Source organism: Phyllopteryx taeniolatus, chromosome 1, assembly GCF_024500385.1.
Source record: "Phyllopteryx taeniolatus isolate TA_2022b chromosome 1, UOR_Ptae_1.2, whole genome shotgun sequence".
In the NCBI taxonomy this organism is placed as follows: domain Eukaryota; kingdom Metazoa; phylum Chordata; class Actinopteri; order Syngnathiformes; family Syngnathidae; genus Phyllopteryx; species Phyllopteryx taeniolatus.
Window position 1 is genome coordinate 17126407 of NC_084502.1, and position 18854 is coordinate 17145260.

Here is an 18854-nt window from a genome sequence, read left to right on the forward strand (position 1 = left end):
TCCCAGATTATCGCACTACTCGTCACTTTAAACCGCATACAATCCTTGAAGTCTCAGCGCCCTTTGCACAATGGTCATTGCACCGGACTATTGCAATATTAGTCATTCGAACTGCTCTAAGTGCGAGAGGACTCTGCATCTTTTTGCACAATTGTTTTTTGTCAATGTCTTTATGTCTCCAAAGTGTTCTGTAAATTGACTGTCTGTTGTACTAGAGCGGCTCCAACTTCCGGAGACAAATTCCTTGTGTGTTTTGGACATACTTGGCAAATAAAGATGATTCTGATTCTGATGCTGCCATCCATGCAACGTCTATTTCAGCAAGACAATGCCAAACCACATTCTGCACGTGTTACAACAGCATGGTTTTGTAGTAAAAGACTGCGGGTACGGGACTAGACGTAAAATACGACAACGGAGACTCCGGACTGTTGAACAGCTAAAGTTGTACATCAAGCAAGAATGGGAAAGAATTGCACCTACAAAGCTTCAACAATTAGTGTCCTCAGTTCCCAAACATTTATTAAATGTTGTTAAAAGAAAAGGTGATGTAACACAGTGGTAAACATGACCCTGTCCCAGCTTTTTTGGAACGCGTTGCAGCCATAAAATTCCAAGTTAATGAATATTTGCTAAAAACAATAAAGTTTATCAGTTTGAACATTAAATATCTTGTCTTTGTAGTGTATTCAATTAAATGTAGGTTGAACATGATTTGCAAATCATTGTATTCTGTGTTTATTTAACACAACGTCCCAACTTCATTGGAATTGGGGTTGTATTTCAATCACTTTAAAACAGTCACACATTTTCCAAAAGCTCAAAAAACGCATGGGAACCATGCTGACACAAGAAAATCCATGCGTTGCATGCATGACTGTACCGTAGGTGCTGAGTAGGGACTCAAATTGAGCCAGCAAGCCAATGGTGTACAGTTGCCGGAGGAATCCATTATCACGTAGACCATTCCTCAGTTTGATAATGAAGCCGCAGACGAGAGCAGTGAGCTGCAACACACACACACGCACGCACGCACGCACACACACACACACACACACACACACACACACAAACACGGCAAGTTGTTGTGTATCCGTGCATACACACCACACACTTGAACAAACAACTGACCGTCTGGCAGAATACAATGTCACGGCGGTACTGCAGGGACACGTCCATGGCGATGGTCGGGGCAATGTCCTGCATCAGTAGAAAGACCATGGACTTTTTGGCCTTGTCGCTCATCATGGCAACACAGTCAGTCAGCGTGGTGAGGAGAGGGTACAGCACCTCACTCCACTCTCCTGGGAACAACAAATTTAGTGACCATTTCTACCACTACAAGAACTTATTACAGTCAATAACCCTTTTACTTTGTACTTTATTACTGATTGTAATTTTGGGTTTATATGTGGAAATTATGCATACAGTCAGGTCCATTAATATTGGGACATCTACACAATTCTCATCTTTTTGGCTCTAAACACCACCACAATGGATGTGAAATGAAACGAAAAAGATGTGCTTTATCTGCAGACTTTCAGCTTTAATTTGAAGGTATTTACAAATCAGATTAATGGCGTAGGATTTATAACATTTTGCATATCCTGTATGCCTCCGACCTTTTCAGGGACCAAAAGTAATGGGACAAATTAACAATTATAAATCAAACTAACTTTAAGATGCTGGATTTCATCTCTGGTGATGCTCTCCCAGGCTTCTACTACAACTGTATTAAGTTCTTGTCTGTTTTCCCTTCAGTTTTGTCTTCAGCAAGTGAAATACATGCTCAATCGGATTCAGGTCAGGTGATTGACTTGGACATTGCATAACAGTTCGCTTCTTTGGCTGAAAAATCTCTTTGGTTGCTTTCACAGTATGCTTTGGGTCATTCTCCATCTGCAACGTGCTGTCATATGATTTCTGAAGCATGCCCCATGTACGTTATGTATTTCGGACTGCACTTCTTAAAGAATAAATTATCTTCGGTATTGCTGAAGGGGGCGGCACGGTGGTCGACTGGTTAGAGCGTCAGCCTCACAGTTCTGAGGACCGGGGTTCAATCCCCGGCCCCGCCTGTGTGGAGTTTGTATGTTCTCCCCGTGCCTGCATGGGTTTTCTCCGGGCACTCCGGTTTCCTCCCGCATCCCCAAAACATGCATGAATTGGTGACTCTGAATTTCCGTTGGTGTGAATGTGAGTGTGAATGGTTGTTTGTTTGTATGTGCCCTGCGATTGGCTGGCAACCAGTTCAGGGTGTACCCCGCCTCCTGCCCGATGATAGCTGGGATAGGCTCGAGCACGCCCGCGACCCTAGTGAAAAGCGGCTCAGAAAATGGATGGATGGATGGATGAATTGCTGAAGGGATAGGATTTAAGTTGTAACTTCTTCCTACTCCAATTCAGATTTGCAGTACATGACAGGATATTAATCTTTTTTTCTCATCTTTTTTTGGTACTTTGTTTAAATAAAAAGTTTAATCAAAGGTGAATTCAGAAGGAACAGAGACAAGACAAGGACAGCCATAACAGTGGGTTGGGGTGTGCTAGTGATGCTTAAAGAAAGTTGTTACCTGGGTATGCTTCCTCAACGTTGGGGCTTCCATCTAGAAGATGGGATGAGGTGCAACAGGCATGATTAGCGAGCACTGTAAGACACAGAGATGCACACAAAAATCAATGTGGACCAGAGACATATCTACAAGGTTCCTACACATTTGAGATTTCAAAATTGCATACTGTTTCCAGACCCTAGTTTCCAGACTTTGTAGTAAAAAAATTAAAATAATTTGTGAAATTTGAGTAAATAGATGTGGATCATTCAGATTCTTTATATGACATTATCTCGCCAAATAATAAACCGACACACAGCGGATGATGGTTGCCTACGCAAAGTCCATTAATCCCTGATAACTGTACACAGAAAGTTTTACTTAATTTCTTTTCCCTTGCAATGCCTGAGGATTTGACTTTGAAGAGTTATTCCAACCCCGTACCTTTCTAAGATAATGTAAACACTATTCAGTATTCCAGCATATACATTTTCTAGTTTGACAATGTTAAATAACAACCACATGTACTAAAATAAAATAAAATCAGTTGGTATTATTACACATAAATTCATTTTATAATGTCATGTACTTCCTGCAGCTTCTGAGAAAGCACAGCCTGCCACAGGAGCTGCTGAGGCAGTTCTACACAGCGGTCATCGAATCAGTCCTGTCTTCTTCCATCACAGTCTGGTTTGGTGCTGCTACAAAAAAGGACAAAATCCGACTGCAACGGACAATCAAAACTGCTGAAAAGATTGCCGGTACCCCTCCTACCGACCCTTGAGGACTTGCAGGCTGCCAGAACTAAAACAAGACCTCCACATCCCGGTCTTGCAACACCTTGAAATCAACTTCTTAAACAGCTAACCTACAATGCCATTGCAACATGCTGCCAATTTTTATTTTTTTTTATTTGTTTACTGTTTTTCTCAATGTCTTTATGTCTCAAAAGTGTTCTCTGTCAATTGACTGTCTGTTGTTGTACTAGAGCGGCTCCAACTACCGGAGACAAATCATTTTTGGACATACTTGGCAAATAAAGATGATTCTGATTATATTTATATGTGACAGTTGATGCAAGCTTTCAGGCTGGCAACGCTGTACTCTCTGTCGGTCTTCGTTGACTGGACAGTGGCATAAAATTGTTGATTCAAGACATCAACGGTGAAGTGTTCAGTTCGGATTTCTCAGTTTTTGCACCAGGAAGTGTCTCTGTGTTTTAATCACCTATTTTGTTGTTTTGTTTATTTTTGATTTTTTTATTTTTTTTCTTCTGTAAAGCAAAAAAAAAAAAAGTTCTACAATCCTGAAAATAAACACTATGCATTATTTCCTATGTTTAATAATATATTTATTCGACTGTCAAACAGTGTTGGATTGTTTGAACTTTGGTTTCACTGTGCATGTGCAAACTGTACAAGGACTGTATTTGCAAATACTGTATGTACTGTGTTGAGAATTAAGAATTTACTTTTCAATTGACTCTGGTTCACTGGGGAAAGGCTGAAGATCTGGCAACACTCTAGAGAGGTGGCCTACTCTGCACGACAGTGACAGATTCCAGAACAGCTCAAGAGGGCACTCGGATGAGGTGAGGGAAACATGGGAATAGATACACGCATATTGTAGATGCAGAACAAGCACACACAAGTGTAATAAACCTACAGCTGTCTTGTTCAGGGTTTGGAGGGCATACAGATGAGAAGGTAGGCAAAGAGGAGGAGGAGGAGGATGATGAGGATGAGGATGATGATGGGGGAGGCAATGGTGATGATGAGGAAGACGATGATGGAAACCCTTTCGATGGATTTCCTGGATTGATCCAGAACGCTTGTCTTTTTCCATCACCTTTGCACAGCCACATGGGGGAAAGTTAATGACGCCAGAGATTTTGTCATAACCAGTTTATTACTTAAAGGAGACATATTTTTCAATTTCTTCAAACTTTAAATCCGTTCCCAGTCTTAATAAATGTCTGTGACAGACTTTCTTCAAAAGCCAAGAATGATGCCAAGAATCAAGAATTACAAGACATTTAAATCACAATTTTTGTCTCACTGAAATCAAGCTGTTTTTTTATGAGGGGCCGTTAGGGACATTATTCAGACATTAGCTCTCACACTTACTATTCAAATGCTTTCACACACACAAACTACTGAAAGGCTCTCATAAACACAACTCAAACACTCTCATTCGTGCGTGTCTTGTTCTCATAAAGACTACTCAAAACACTCATACGCACGAGTCTTGCTCGCATTAACACTACTCAAACACTCTCATACATGAGTCTTGCTCTCATAGCCTACTCAAACACTCTCATTAACACTACTCAAACACTCATATGCATGAGTCTTGCTCTCATTAACACTACTTAAATGCGTTCACACGAGCACGTCAATCACATTCTCGCACACATCACTGGCATTCACGAGTTCATGTCAATAATGCTCACGCACACGCACATGCTCACACATGAATCGTGTAAATCTTTTATTAGGTAGTTCAATTCAAAAAGTGAAATTATAGAGATGCACTGGCACATTGCACACACTCAAGAGTGAAGTATTTCGTATTTAAAATATGTATTATTTTGATGATTATGGCACATAGCAAATAAAAAAAATCCCCCATATTGAGAAACTAAAATACAACATCAAACGAAATAGTGAATTAATTCCAGAAATAAAGTGATTTTTAAAGTAGAAATTGGGCTGGAATTTGCCCTCTGAAAAGTACTTCAGGTTTTTAATCACAGAGTACTGAAGAAAAACTTTTCAACTAAATTCTGATTTATTGAGATGTGCCTATATTTAAAAAAAGTATTTAAAAAAAGAAATATTTGACTCTGAGTGTGTGTAGTCTGGAGTGCATATCTATGACACTAGTTTCACTACGACAATTAAATTCCTTCATTCCCTTTAGCCACCTCATTAGGTACACCGGCGCAGGGGAGCTTAAATGCGACTATACGGCAATCCTGCCTGCAACAAACCGTATACGTTTCAGATTGTAACGCAGCGGTGTTGAAACTCTGTCTTGAGTCCAGTAGTAAAAACACGCCCACTGCGCTTTAGCCCGATTGATTTCATTGTCACTCGTGAAGGCAGCACTTCATCAATAAGCCGCTTACTTATACTTGACAACTAGTGTTCAGATCTGTCTATGTGGTACATGCAGGTGACACATCGCCAAAGACCCATACTCCTTGCCGCCATGTTGTCAACTTTGGCGAACATTTAGGTATGTAGCACTTATCAGAAGCTAACATTGATAACTTTATTAGCTAATGCTAATCGGTGCATCCAACAAAACTCACGGCGGCTCTGCTTACCATTTGGCTTTTATGTATATAGTGTTTTAGACAGTGTAAACAGGTCACTGTCTGCAAGTTTCGCTCAACCTAGCTGCCAATCTAGCACTAGTTCTATGGCTACTGCTGTGGCAAATTGGACTGTATCTAAACTTTATTATTTATTATTTGCTAAGGCCCAAGAGGCAACAACCTTAAATCTCTCTTTTTCTTCCTGCTTAGATTATATGTTACTATTCATTGGGTCCCCCTCAAATGCTGCTTTTGTATTGCTTTTTTCTCTTTTTACGTACTCCTACTTTTTTGTTGGTTTAATGGTGAATATTGCTCTCTCTCATGGGATAAATAAAGTGTCAATCGATCTATCTCTCTCTCTCTCTCGATGGGCATCTCGAGAATCTCGACAAAAAAAATTGTTGCAAGTTGCTTGATTGAAAAGTGGTTGAGGCATTGGACAAGTTGCTAAATATAGTGACAACGTTGCTAAATTGGCAATACTGATGTGGGGGCGGTATTATGTAAATTAGAATGGCTTGCTTGGAATAAAAAAAATGGGCAGTTCCCAAGACATTTACTTGATTGTGTAATTTCACACTTAATGGGTGGGTAGGCGTTCCAGAGACAACTATTTAAATATAAGCAATTAAAAAGTCCATCAAGCCTTCAATTTTCCATAATGCTTTTTTTCATGTCACGGGTGAGCTCGAGTCTATCCCAGCTGACGTTGGGCAAGAGGCGGTGTATACCCCGAAGTGGTCCATTAAAAAGTACATTTTCCACAATATGTCCCCTTTAAGTGTAATATCTGTCTGTGTGGGCATGTGTTACCCTTCTTAATGCAATCACTCTGCAGGTCCGCGTGGACTCTGTCTTGAATGGCGTCGTCTGGCTTCCTTTCTTTTTGGAGCAGTTTGTCTACACGCTGGATGATGCACTCCAGAGACTTGTCCACATTCAGCCACACTTTCTCCTGACAGCACATGTAACGAGGTAGACAAATATATCACGCATTTGCCTGCTCATCTTTGAATCCAAAGAGCAACATTCAGTTACATAAATGTCCCCTCGGGATTAAACTCGAAGCAAAATGGACAGATGAATTACATCTATATCAGACATGCAAACACTAAAGGCATGAAAAAGTTGACAAAAAAAAACATTGTCGGGGGTGTCTGGGGGATCCCCCGGGCCCCCACAGAGAATTTGGGGCAACATTTAGATCATTGTAATGAAGTAAAAGTACCGTTACTTCTTAACAGCAGAAGCGGCTGAAGTTTTTTTCCTGGTCTCGTCAACTCCTGTTACTTGTCCAAAGCAGGTCACAAGCACACAAGCGGAACCTCAGGCCGCATATTAGTCCGCCGTGGAGTAATATTCACAATTACATCTGTGTGTGGATGGTGGATGTGTGGAATGGCTATAGCTGCCAGCATTCAAGGAGTACGAAACAGCCTATGACGTCAGCGACGGCGACCCCCCAGCCCAGGAAAAACTCATCGGAGCTATACCATTCACGTAAATGGCCTATTTTTAGTTCAAAACGGCGAATTTCGCCTAATTGTTTTGTCAAAATGTGTATGGCTGATTAATTTGGCACACAAACTGCACTCATATGAGAAAATATGCCAAGAGAATATCTTTGAAAAGCATAGCCTGAGAAAGTAGAAGACTAAGCAGGATTTTTATGTAACATAAATACCAAAAGATCTTAAATTACAGATGTACTCTGACACGTAATACATGTCTAGATCCTGACAGGATAATTTACAGTTAGTAGCTGGCCAGCTTCTAACTAGCTTCAATAAGCCCATGAAGAGTAAAAAAAAGATTTTTCTATTAAAAAGAAGGCTAATGGCAACACTGACTGAACATTGTGGTGGGAGGAATTCATTATGCACTTCAATATGTTTTCTATGTGTGTTTACTGATCAATTTGTTAAAAGAATACCTGTATATACAGACTGCTAATGAAATGCATGTGTGTTTTTTTTTTTTGTGCCACGCACCCACTCCTCCTCATGCCAGTCTACATGTAGCGACGATCGACTGCTGTTCCCGCTCCACTTGGCAAGTAGGGTGTCCTGGTCATTGCGGAGGACTACTTGATCTGAATCAGCAGAAGGAGACGATTTTGAGGCGATGTACTCGGGCCGTGCTGCTTTCAGGGCCTGAATGGCCGAAGCAAGCAACTTGCAGTCGCATACTGTAACCAGCTGTCGAGTCTGAGTGGCAAAATATGATGTGGTCATGTTATCATTTCATCGTGGGTGCTAACAAATAATAGATGGTCGATCAAACACCTTATCAGCCAGCATGGCAAGTGTCCTTTCCAGTCCGCTAGCAGACCGGTCCTTCGCAGCTCTAGAGAGCCTCTCGGCATAATAGTTGACCTGCGTCTTCAGGGTGGTGATGTGGGCGATGATCTCTTTTGCACGAACCACGTCCTGAGGAATGAAGACGATGGACTGCGAACTGGAGACGGCGCTGCTGCAGAGAGCAAACATCTGTTCTTAGCAGCTTGTTTGGGACTAATGGCATTGATCTAAAGTATAATGTACTTAGAAACTATCGCAAGGGTGTCCAAACTATAGCCCGGAGGCCATTTGCAGCCCACAGTCTATTTTTTTTAGTGGCCGTAACATAAGTGGAATCTCGATATTCTCGACTAATCAAGGCAGGGGGCGCCCGAGGTAGCTGATTCGCTGTTACGTTGAAGCGTTTTAAAAAAATATTATTATTATTTTTTTTTTAGGCGATACGTACCCATTTTACTGTACAGTACAAAATTATTGTTTTGTAGTTTTCTTCCTGGCCTAAAACGACCAGTAGAGTACAAAGTTATTTTAAATAAGTATTTTAAAAAGATTGAAAATGGTTGAAAGTTTCACATTTTATCCAAACATACCACGCTTGGTCATGCTTGGTCATGGTGACATTGTTGACATACACTACTCATCATAGGCGAGTCCCATTCATGAGCTGCAAGGAATTAGTGTGCTTCCTAGTTCCAAATGCGCACGCAAATTCATGGTGCAATTTGTGAACATATTACATTAATGATCCTCAAGTAACAGTTTTAAAAATTGGCAGTTTAATACAGATTGCTCTTGTTTTGGTTCTGAATGTGGAAATGGGATTCTGCTGCTGCTTAGAGCAGGGGCAGATGTATTCTAGTGGGATACAGACCCACGGGCAACCCCAACATCCTGAAAAATCCTCTAAACTACAACCCCAATTCCAATGAAGTTGGGACGTTGTGTTAAACAAATAAAAACAGAATACAATGATTTGCAAATCATGTTCAACCTATATTTAATTGAATACACTACAAAGACAAGATATTTAATGTTCAAACTGATCAACTTTATTGTTTTTAGCAAATAATCATTTACTTAGAATTTTATGGCTGCAACACGTTCCAAAAAAGCTGGGACAGGTGGCAAAAAAGACTGAGAAAGTTGAGGAATGCTCATCAAACACCTGTTTGGAACATCCCACAGGTGAACAGGCTAATTGGGAACAGGTGGGTGCCATGATTGGGTATAAAAGGAGCTTCCCTGAATTGCTCAGTCATTCACAAGCAAAGATGGGCGAGGTTCACCTCTTTGTGAGCAAGTGCGTTAGAAAATAGTCGAACAGTTTAAGTTAACAGTTTTCCTCAATGTACAATTGCAAGGAATTTAGGGATTTCATCATCTATGGTCCATATCATCATCAAAAGGTTCAGAGAAGGCAAGTACAACTCCTTGCCTTATCACCTTTATCAGAAAGCTGTGACATAGCAGTAAAAAAAAAAACTATTTAATATAAACAATATTTACGTAATTGCTTGATAGATAGGATTTTGAGTGTTTTATGAATAAAAGGTGAAGGTCAAAGTTGCCATTGCATCCTTCAATTTTCCTCTATGTGGCCCCCGAAGAAAAATGTTTGGACACCCCATATATATTATATCCTCACATTAAAAAAACTGAAGCTACTCGACATCTTATACTATCCTACAAAAATGCAATTTATTGTCATTTGTATTTCTGTTGCAGGCACAAAAGATGGCATGCACAGCAATCAAGAAACGACAATTAAAACAAAGACACTTAAATTAGCCTAACTTTGACATAGTTTTAAACATGTATTTGATTTATCATGGGCCTTCCTATTTAGCTTTCTCACTGGTGTTCTTCCCATGGTAGAGGGGGTTTTCTCAGGGTACTCGGGCTTCCTTCATCATTCCAAAAACATGGCAGGTTAACCGAAGACTAAGATGCCCACGGGAGTGTAAATTGATTGTTTTTCTATAATGGATGTGACCTGCAATGGACTGAGACCAGTCCAGGGTGTACCCCACCTCTTGTTCAAAGCAAGCTGGATAAGTGCTATATTCAACAATCATTTTTATCAGTGTTCAAAACACTAAAACTCGTGAGTCACTTGTGTTGCCTTGCTGATGGACTGTGTCTGAATGTGGAGTGATGACTGAAGAGATGCTTGTTTTTGTGGCACAAACACAGAGAAAAGCAGAGCAGTGCATCAACTCACCAAACCTCCTCATATGCGCTGACCACAAAAGTCACAAAAACAAAACTATTAAAATGAAGCTATAGAATAAATAAAATGCAGAAATAATGCAATAATTCATAAAGGAATTATGACTGCAGTCAAATTATAGATTAAGTGAATATATATATATATATATATATGTATATATATATATATATATATATATATCTCACCATAAAAAGAAAGTCTTTTGCAAACAATTTCTGAACTTACTGTTTCTTTGCCTCGTCAAACTTCTGAGAAAGTTTCCTCAGGCCACCACTTTTAAACCCCTGGCAGTGTGCAGCCGGCGCTCCAACAGTGATTATGTCATACGTGTGCTCTAGGAGCCAAGGTAGGAACAAATGTGAGTAGTCTACATGAGTACACAGTATTGATAGCAAGTATAGAAATGCGAGCTTAGCCTAACCAAAGCCCAAATTATCCTGCACCCTCATCCTCTGAATGTGCAGGTTGGTCGGCAAGAACTCCAGCTTCTTGTCGGCCTTCAGGCTGCTGGCTTTGAATGACGGACCTAGTGGGGAGCGGGTAGAGAGAATGTCAAGAGTGGGTACAGTCATGGTCTGTTCATTAAGAAAAAAACCTGACTGATTGCAACTAAATATTGTGGAGGGATGGGGCATGGGCCAATGTATTAAAAAGCCATAAAATTGTCGTGCTGATCCAGAAAAAAATGCTGCTTAATTTGATCAGATTTGTTAAAATGGCAAGGAGCACCTTTTGGGATTTTTCTTAATTTCTCAGTGAAGAATGCTGAATCTTCATGACAAATTCCAGATATATGCTATATAGATTGGAGTCTTAGGGCCTGATTTACCGTATTTTTCGGACTAGAAGTCGCAGTTTTTTTTTCATAGTTTGGTTGGGGGTGCGACTTGTACTCCGGAGCGACTTATATGTGAAATTATTAACACATTATTATATAATTTCGTTATTTTTGTTCTCTCTTGGCCTGTGTATCTGTACCTGCAACTGACGATGAGTCTGACGAAAGCGACGTAGAAGAGGAAGCGGCGCATCGTCTACATCCGGAGTTGGCGGAGTGGTTTAGAAGTGACACAGAGGATGAAGATTTCATTGGATTTAGTTATTTGGAGTGACACTGATGGTTTGGTAAACTTGTTAGCATGTTCTTTATGGTATAGTTATCTGAATAACTGTTAATGTCACGTTAACATACCAGGCACGTTCTCAGTTCGTTGTTTATGCGTCATGTAACGTTAGCTGAATGTGTTACTTTAGCATACTGTAAATCTATTCAGCCTGTTGTTCTCTATTCTATTTTTATTTTAAATTGCCTTTCAAGATGAAATGTCTTTTCTTGGTGTTGGATTTTATCAATTAAATTTCCCCCCAAAAATGCGACTTATACTCCAGTGCGACTTATGTTTTTTCCTTCTTTATTACGCATTTTTTGGCTGGTGCGACTTATACTCCGGAGCGACTTATAGTCCGGAAAATACGATAATAAAGGTCAGCGAAAACTTGATTTCTCACGCAAACATATGTGAAAGCACATCTCCTAAGCGGGTACACCATGGATTGTGTCGGCTCAACGGTTCACTTTGCGCATTCTTGGAAGAGTCTATGCAAATAGATTGTTGGGAGGCGCAATGTTACCTGTATTTATCAACCGAGATGAATTGCATGCCATATCACCTATGGAAAAATTCCTTTCATCACTACATTTCTTTGCATGGGTCATTTCGGTGCACAGTGGCCAGTGTTGGGAAAGTTCATTTTCTACACAAACTACTTCAAAGTGCAGTTCACCATTTAAAAAATTAACTAGTTCAGTTCACATTTCATAATTAAAAATTTTGAACCAAGTTCACCTTTCCAAAAATGAACTAATTCATAGTTTTTTTTAACAATGTTGCTGACAGGCTATTCCCCTCAAAATACTGGCATTTAATTTCCTCATTGTTGCCATCCATTCAGTCCACACTAGTAGCGAACTGCAGCTTTCATACTACAATCTCAAAAACATAAATACTGTTGCTTGAATAGTATTTTTTTTAAATGAGTATATTATGACAGTGTTATCGCACAGTGTTTTAACTGAAGCACAGGGTTCTCGTGATGTGCGTCCCGCGGCTGTGACGCACGAAAACTAGCAGGGACACATAAAGCACATTCATTCTGTGTGAGCGTGCGTACATGTATTTGTGAAGAGCTTCCACACACAGCGAATCAAAAGTATGAATCATTGGTGCTAGCCAATCAGAGGCAGAGTGGGACCGGTTATCAGTCCATACAATGGACACCGGAGTTTTTTCTGGACTCAGTAAATTGTCATTTTTGTAGTAACACCCGCCGAACCGCTCACGATGCAGCAAGCTGCTGGCAGAACAGTGTTTGCAACACAATCACAATTGGGACACTTTGGCGAAGTTAACTGTTTGGTACATTTGCTAGCCTGCGAACTAGCAAGCTAAGGGCTGGAGGTAAAAAGCTCACTCGACCGCCGGGACATCATTAAAATACCAGCGCTCGGAGTTGTGTGTTCCCCACATAACACACACACACACACACACACACACACACATATATATATATGGGAAAGTTAACCATTTATAAACCATAACAACAGCGGCACACATCAATATTCAGGCAGCAGTGGACTTCAGCGAGCCAATTTTTGACATCATTGGATTGACAGGCAAAGGTCTCACATCACAGTCCAGCAGATCGAGGGCAAGCCTTATTTTATATTTCATTCTTTAACTAGTTACAAGCTTATTGAGAGATAAAATCTCTCTTTCAAAAGCCAAGAGGCAGCATAAAGTATACAGGCAGCTGAAATTATACAGTACATAACAACAACATCCATCCATCCAACCATTTCCTGTACCGCTTATCCACACTAGGGTCGCGGGCGTGCTGGAGCTTATCCCAGCTATCTTCGGGCGAGAGGTGGGGTAAACCCTGAACCACCCAATCGCAGGGTAATCAACGTACCACTCATGTTTTTGGGATGTGGGAGGAAACCGGAGTGCCCGGAGAAAACCCACACAGGCACGGGGGGAACATGCAAACTCCACACAGGCAAGGCCGGGATACATTCATACAATAAATAAAAATAAAGACTAAAAAATAACAGTAATATTAAAATGTATGGCATCTGATTTAAAAAGGTGACAAAACCCAAATGCTTTCGAGTACGTATGGTGTTTTCTTTTTTTTAAAGTAATTCAAATTTGGCTTGCTTTAAGACATTTTTTTGGGTCTCTTCAGTTGGTTAATGACTGTATACCCATGTGCCAAATGCATTTTTTGTGGACAGAGCCTGAGTCTGATTTATTTATATTGTTTATTTATCTAAGATATTTTATTGATTGTTCTACATTACAATGCCAATGTTCAATGTTCTTTAGAATTGAAAGTTAATTGCTCTTAAAAAGGATGTACTTGAATTATTATGCTTTATAATATCATATCAGTGGCATAAAAACAACCACAACAAAGATACTTTCGTTTATCACGATAGGGGAATGATTGGGGAAATATATTGTCCTAGGATTTTTGCTACCTTGGCAGGCTACAACATAATATATTGAGAGAGAGTAATAGCAATGGATAACCAAAATACTGTACGAATGTACACAAAAAAATAGCAACAACCGTCATATAGTGGAGGATTACTGTATCTGTACCCCGTGATGATAAGTTGCAGGGACTCATTGTTCCAGGGATAGGACTCATTGTTTCCAGACATGTACATCCTGGGACTCACATAGTGCCAAGTGTAAAATGATCTATGAAGCCTTCTGATACAAATAATTTTCTTAGTAATCAATTTTTACAATGATTTACTGCATTACAAAACAACCAAAGAACACATCCGGTCCCATTTACGCAGTGTCCCTGAACACATCTCTCATACACAGGCTGCTGCGACGTGCCTGCCGAATGTAAATAGGAATGGCGGTTGCCAAATACGGCATATATATATATATATATATATATATATATATATATATATATAGTGTGTCCAGATGGGTTTTGTCTTGGAAGTCTCAAGCAAAACCTGGCACTCTTGAATGAAAATGAACTTTCATTCGAAAACCGTTCTTTCATACCATAAAGAGCGGGTTCTAACGTTCATCAGGCAGAAAATAACTAAATTCAGTATGAACTAGTTTATGAACTTTCGTTCACTGAACACGGACGGTCAGGTATAACACTGACGGTGTCAATTGGTGGTGGCCTCTTTCAGAGCAGTTTTTCCAGTGTGCTGTCCCTAGTTTTAAACGTTACACAGGATGGGTAGATACATCCAATTCTCACACACATGGGACGAATCAATCAAATCAAATAAAGTATGGCTTGTATGTAGTTGTTGACTTCAAAATGATTCGAGTGACAGATTTTTTTTGTGGAACTCTAACGTTTGTTTGCCTCTTCCACTTACACGTCCAATTCCATCATTTCAAACTTAATTCTGCACTTGGTGTTCTCTCAAATTTTGTATCCACCACTTATACACCTATTGCCAACAGCGTGCACAATCTGTAGTTACAGAGAGTGAACATGCAGTTTAGCACTTTTTTAAGCACTATTTGAATCTTACTAAAAGATCGCAATCTTAGTAAGTCATGAAAAAGCGCACAATTTGTTAGAGTGAAAGCAATTTAGCACCCGATTTTTGGGACCTTAGTAAATCAGAGCCTTAATAAGTACAGCTTGGTACTGATCGAAATTAGGATTGGTCAGCCTTGGTCGAGGTCTGCATTTGAAGAGTGCCTTCAAGTTTTACATGTGAAATGCAGCTGCTAATTGGGTTCAAACCTCTGTAGTCACTGAGGTTAGACAGTGTTTCCTGGTACGAGACTATGACTGTTTGGTAGTGTGAGACGATCTGTCGCCGTAGGTTTTCCCAGCAGGGTGACAACTCTCCCAGGTCCTCTAGCTCACCAACCCTGCAGGGAAAGCATCTAATGTTAAGGCCGAATATAAGACACAAAACAGTATTCAAGCATCTTCATGTAAGCGTGTGTCTTTGTACCGGGCTGCGTCCTCCTCTAGCAATAATTTGACAAACTGTCTGGGGATGTTCAGGGACAGGATGCTCTCTGCCATCTGCTCTAGCACCCGTAGGTGGTTGGCATCAGTTGTTGGGAAGCGGTACATTCTGGACATTGTGCCGCCAAATACTGAGGAGAAAAAAATAATCATTTTGATGTGTTCTTCTTAGAACCTAATCATCACTTAAGTAAACACATCCCTGACACTCACAGGAGCAATCAACACTCCTTCTTGATCATATGATTTGTGACGTGACATATTCGTCCATTACCAAGCGTTTGGGACAGATGGAGGACAGCAGGGTAGCAATAAGAAAAAAGGAAATTCATCTCAAAGGATCAGGGTGAATCCAGGATTGAATTCTGATGTAGCCAGAATACAGAAACTGGAAAAGCTATTGGGGAGATAATAGTGCTCTTCGGCAAAGCACTGCCACTCCGACATCTCTCCCTTGCCTGCATACCCATTGAATCATTTTGTGCATTTGTGTGAAATAATAAGATGATAAGAGAAACATTTCCACTGACAGGTTGCCTAAGAACATCTTTATACCTGCACGCAGGAGAGTGTCTCTGCACAGTGAGGCATACTTGATTCGTAATCCCATCGCCTCTGTTAAACTCTCGTCAACAGACAGCACCGTCTACAGGGAACAATGAAGGTGCTCAATAGCATGAGGAGCTCAGCTTCACAATTCATGATGAAAACTGAAAATTAAATGATTGCTGTTTCTGAAAATACAGTCTTACCCGGCCATTGATGTTGTCTGGAAGGCGACTGACCACAAGTCTCTGATCTGCTTTTTCCTCCATCTGCCAAGCGGAAACAGAGATGTTGCCCACCTGCTTGTTGTCTGCTGACCTGTGTGTTGAAATCAATCCAGCAAGAACATAACCAATTCAGTAGCCTGAGCACTTCTGCATGAGGAAGAATGTCTTGCATGAGTTACCTGAGTTCCATCTCTAATCTGTGGTCTTTGTCCTGCAACAGCTCCTTCACAGGGAAAAGTGCTGAGCCCAACATGTACATCTGAACAGACACAAAAAAAGAAGTGTTTTCAGTTCCATGTCAAAGTAGAGATGACTGACAGCATAGATGTCACACCGTGCCCTGGGAGCGGTCCTTCACGTCGTAGACAGCCAGTTTAATTTGTGTCTGATGGTTGATGTTGGAATCATGAAAGAAGGCGATGCTGCTGAGGAAGATGGGGTTGCTGGTACCCTGTTGACAATCAATGGTGACATTTTGTACAATGTGTATAATCTGTACCTAACCTTCACCTTTTTGTTCACTGGGGAAAAACATGCTGTCACAAGTAGCTTCCTGTGTGTACAAGTTTCACCTCTATGACTTCTGTCTGGGCATGCTTGGTCCAGAAGACTTGTGGTGGCGTTGTGCAGCTCACTGCTACAAAACTGTTGGGCTTCCGATCCAAGCTAGGATTCAGCAGCTCTGTGCAGGCTGCCCAATGACGCACACAGTCGACAATTACCCCACTAAACTAATCAATCATTCAATTTTAGTTTCTTTGCCTCACCAATGCTGAACTCAAGCACAGGTTCATCTGGGTCTTGACTGTTTCCTGTAACACAATGTAAGACCTCACAAGAGTGCAGCTGCAGATGGTTGCTTATTTAAAATTGTGACCAATGAAAATTGCATGATGGCCACAGCAGGACTAAAACAATGTGCAATTTATTTGGAAGAAATTTTCATTGTTGAAATTTAATCAAACTGAGCATCTTCCTCATTTAGCACATTTATCAATTATTAAATTTGGAATATAGGTAACCCCTGCCTATTCACAGATTTTTGGGGGAACCGTGGCCCAATGGTTAAGATCATCGCCTGCCACCGTGGGGGACCTAGGTTCCAGACCCCGACTGGACCATCCGCCAACATCCCCCGGGCTCATGGCTGTGGTGTCCTTGAGCAAGACACTGATACCCCAAAATGCTCCCACGGCGCTTCAGCTGCCCCCTGCTCCAGTGTGATCCACTAACATGTGTATGTGTTCACTGTGATGGGTTAAAGGCAGAGAACAAATTTCTTGTGCATGCATCCATGTTCATGACAATAAAAGGTGATTCTTCTTCTCCTATCTGGAAATTGCTGAAAAACACACACATTGCTTTGGCACTATCTCGTGGCATCTTAGTGTCAAGGAAGTACTTTATGTGGAAGTGAGAAGAAAGTCCGATGACTAAATAGGACTACAGAATTGAACCAATCTTTCTGTAAGTGTTACTCGAAAACGGAAGAACTATCGGCTGTTAGAAAACTACAGTTGCTTGTTTACTTTCAAACTCAGCTTGTAGCAAACGTCAGTGACGTCATGCACGCTGTAATCGTGACATCTATGATCTAAGCGCCCTCATAGTGGTCAATGGAGATTTCAACCTTGCTCTCTCTCCTCTCCCAGCTTCACACAATGGGAATAAAACTGCACCTCCTGTATGCGAAGTGCCAACATGAAAGGAGCTACAGCATATTTTGATTGGAGATTTTGATTGGTTATTTAGGATTATGTTGTGTATGTTTAGTTATTTTATACAGTGCTTTGATACAGATGTGACTGTTTTGAAAGCATTATATAAAATTGAGTTGAGGCGTTTCATTTAGACGAGATGAGTGTTGCTTTGCTGTTCCTTTTATGGGGCGTTAATTACTCGCAAGAGGGCTCGGTCCCTATCCCCCACGGATAGCTGGAGTTCACTGTAATGTTATATCTAACGTGCTTGTTTCCAACATAATCTTCTCTTCCTTACCTGCTAGGGCCAAGCCAATCATCTCACTGGACAATTGGAATGTGTTCGCCCGGTAGACTGACCATGGCCTCTGGGCCCGGCCAGTGCGCTCTCTTTCCCCTGCCATGCTTTTTTGGGAAGAGGGGGCAATGGCTGAAGGCCTGAACACACAGCCTTACGCTCGAACTGTCACACAGTCCCATGTGACTTGGTCTCGCCCTCTTTCAGGATCCACAGTTCCTCATGGAAGCAGATCACCTTTGTACACAACACACAAGACAAAAAGAACAATGCTGTTGTTGCATGTACTTATGAGCACATTTTAAGAATCACAGTTCCACTCTCACAGCTCTGTGTCTACTTGCTGTGGAAAAAAAAGAGGAACATGTTAGACCACAAAAGGAGATTTGGTCAACAACAAAAAGAAGAGCTTGTGAAACTGAGATACAGAAAAAGATTTCTTTGGATCGTGGCATTTTGTTGCATCTTTTTGAGAGCTTTTGACTGACTTCCTTTTGTCAGACAGATTCTATCTAAGTGATTTATTGATTGAGCAATTCTGGAGGTAATCAGGCTTGGGTGGGGTCAGTGAAAATTACTGTAATTTCTCATGTATAATGCACACCCTGGTATAATACGCATAACATAATACGCATGTAT

At 40.8% G+C, this 18854-nt stretch overlaps 1 protein-coding gene across 9 annotated transcripts in view; it reads right to left on the minus strand.

Annotated features, from left to right (window-relative positions):
* Window positions 1–18854, minus strand: part of LOC133479390 (inositol polyphosphate-4-phosphatase type I A-like) — a 47249-nt gene that overhangs the window by 16221 nt on the left and 12174 nt on the right. For 4 of the 9 annotated variants that reach the window (XM_061776393.1, XM_061776360.1, XM_061776350.1 and 1 more), the window contains exons 3-21: window positions 18216–18452; window positions 16985–17029; window positions 16790–16908; window positions 16552–16668; window positions 16397–16476; window positions 16197–16308; window positions 16000–16090; window positions 15428–15575; window positions 15211–15341; window positions 10829–10933; window positions 10633–10741; window positions 10399–10416; window positions 8163–8346; window positions 7869–8084; window positions 6691–6832; window positions 4218–4400; window positions 2574–2648; window positions 1132–1304; window positions 884–1007 (exon numbers count right to left, since the gene is read on the minus strand). In XM_061776393.1, the coding sequence (XP_061632377.1) occupies window positions 884–1007; window positions 1132–1304; window positions 2574–2648; window positions 4218–4400; window positions 6691–6832; window positions 7869–8084; window positions 8163–8346; window positions 10399–10416; window positions 10633–10741; window positions 10829–10933; window positions 15211–15341; window positions 15428–15575; window positions 16000–16090; window positions 16197–16308; window positions 16397–16476; window positions 16552–16668; window positions 16790–16908; window positions 16985–17029; window positions 18216–18321 (2278 nt within the window). In that variant the 5' untranslated portion in view covers window positions 18322–18452. Of the gene's footprint in view, window positions 1–883; window positions 1008–1131; window positions 1305–2573; window positions 2649–4217; window positions 4401–6690; window positions 6833–7868; window positions 8085–8162; window positions 8350–10398; window positions 10417–10632; window positions 10742–10828; window positions 10934–15210; window positions 15342–15427; window positions 15576–15999; window positions 16091–16196; window positions 16309–16396; window positions 16477–16551; window positions 16669–16789; window positions 16909–16984; window positions 17030–18215; window positions 18453–18854 lie in introns of all 9 variants that reach the window. The other 5 variants (XM_061776419.1, XM_061776384.1, XM_061776410.1 and 2 more) reach the window with 3 other exon arrangements.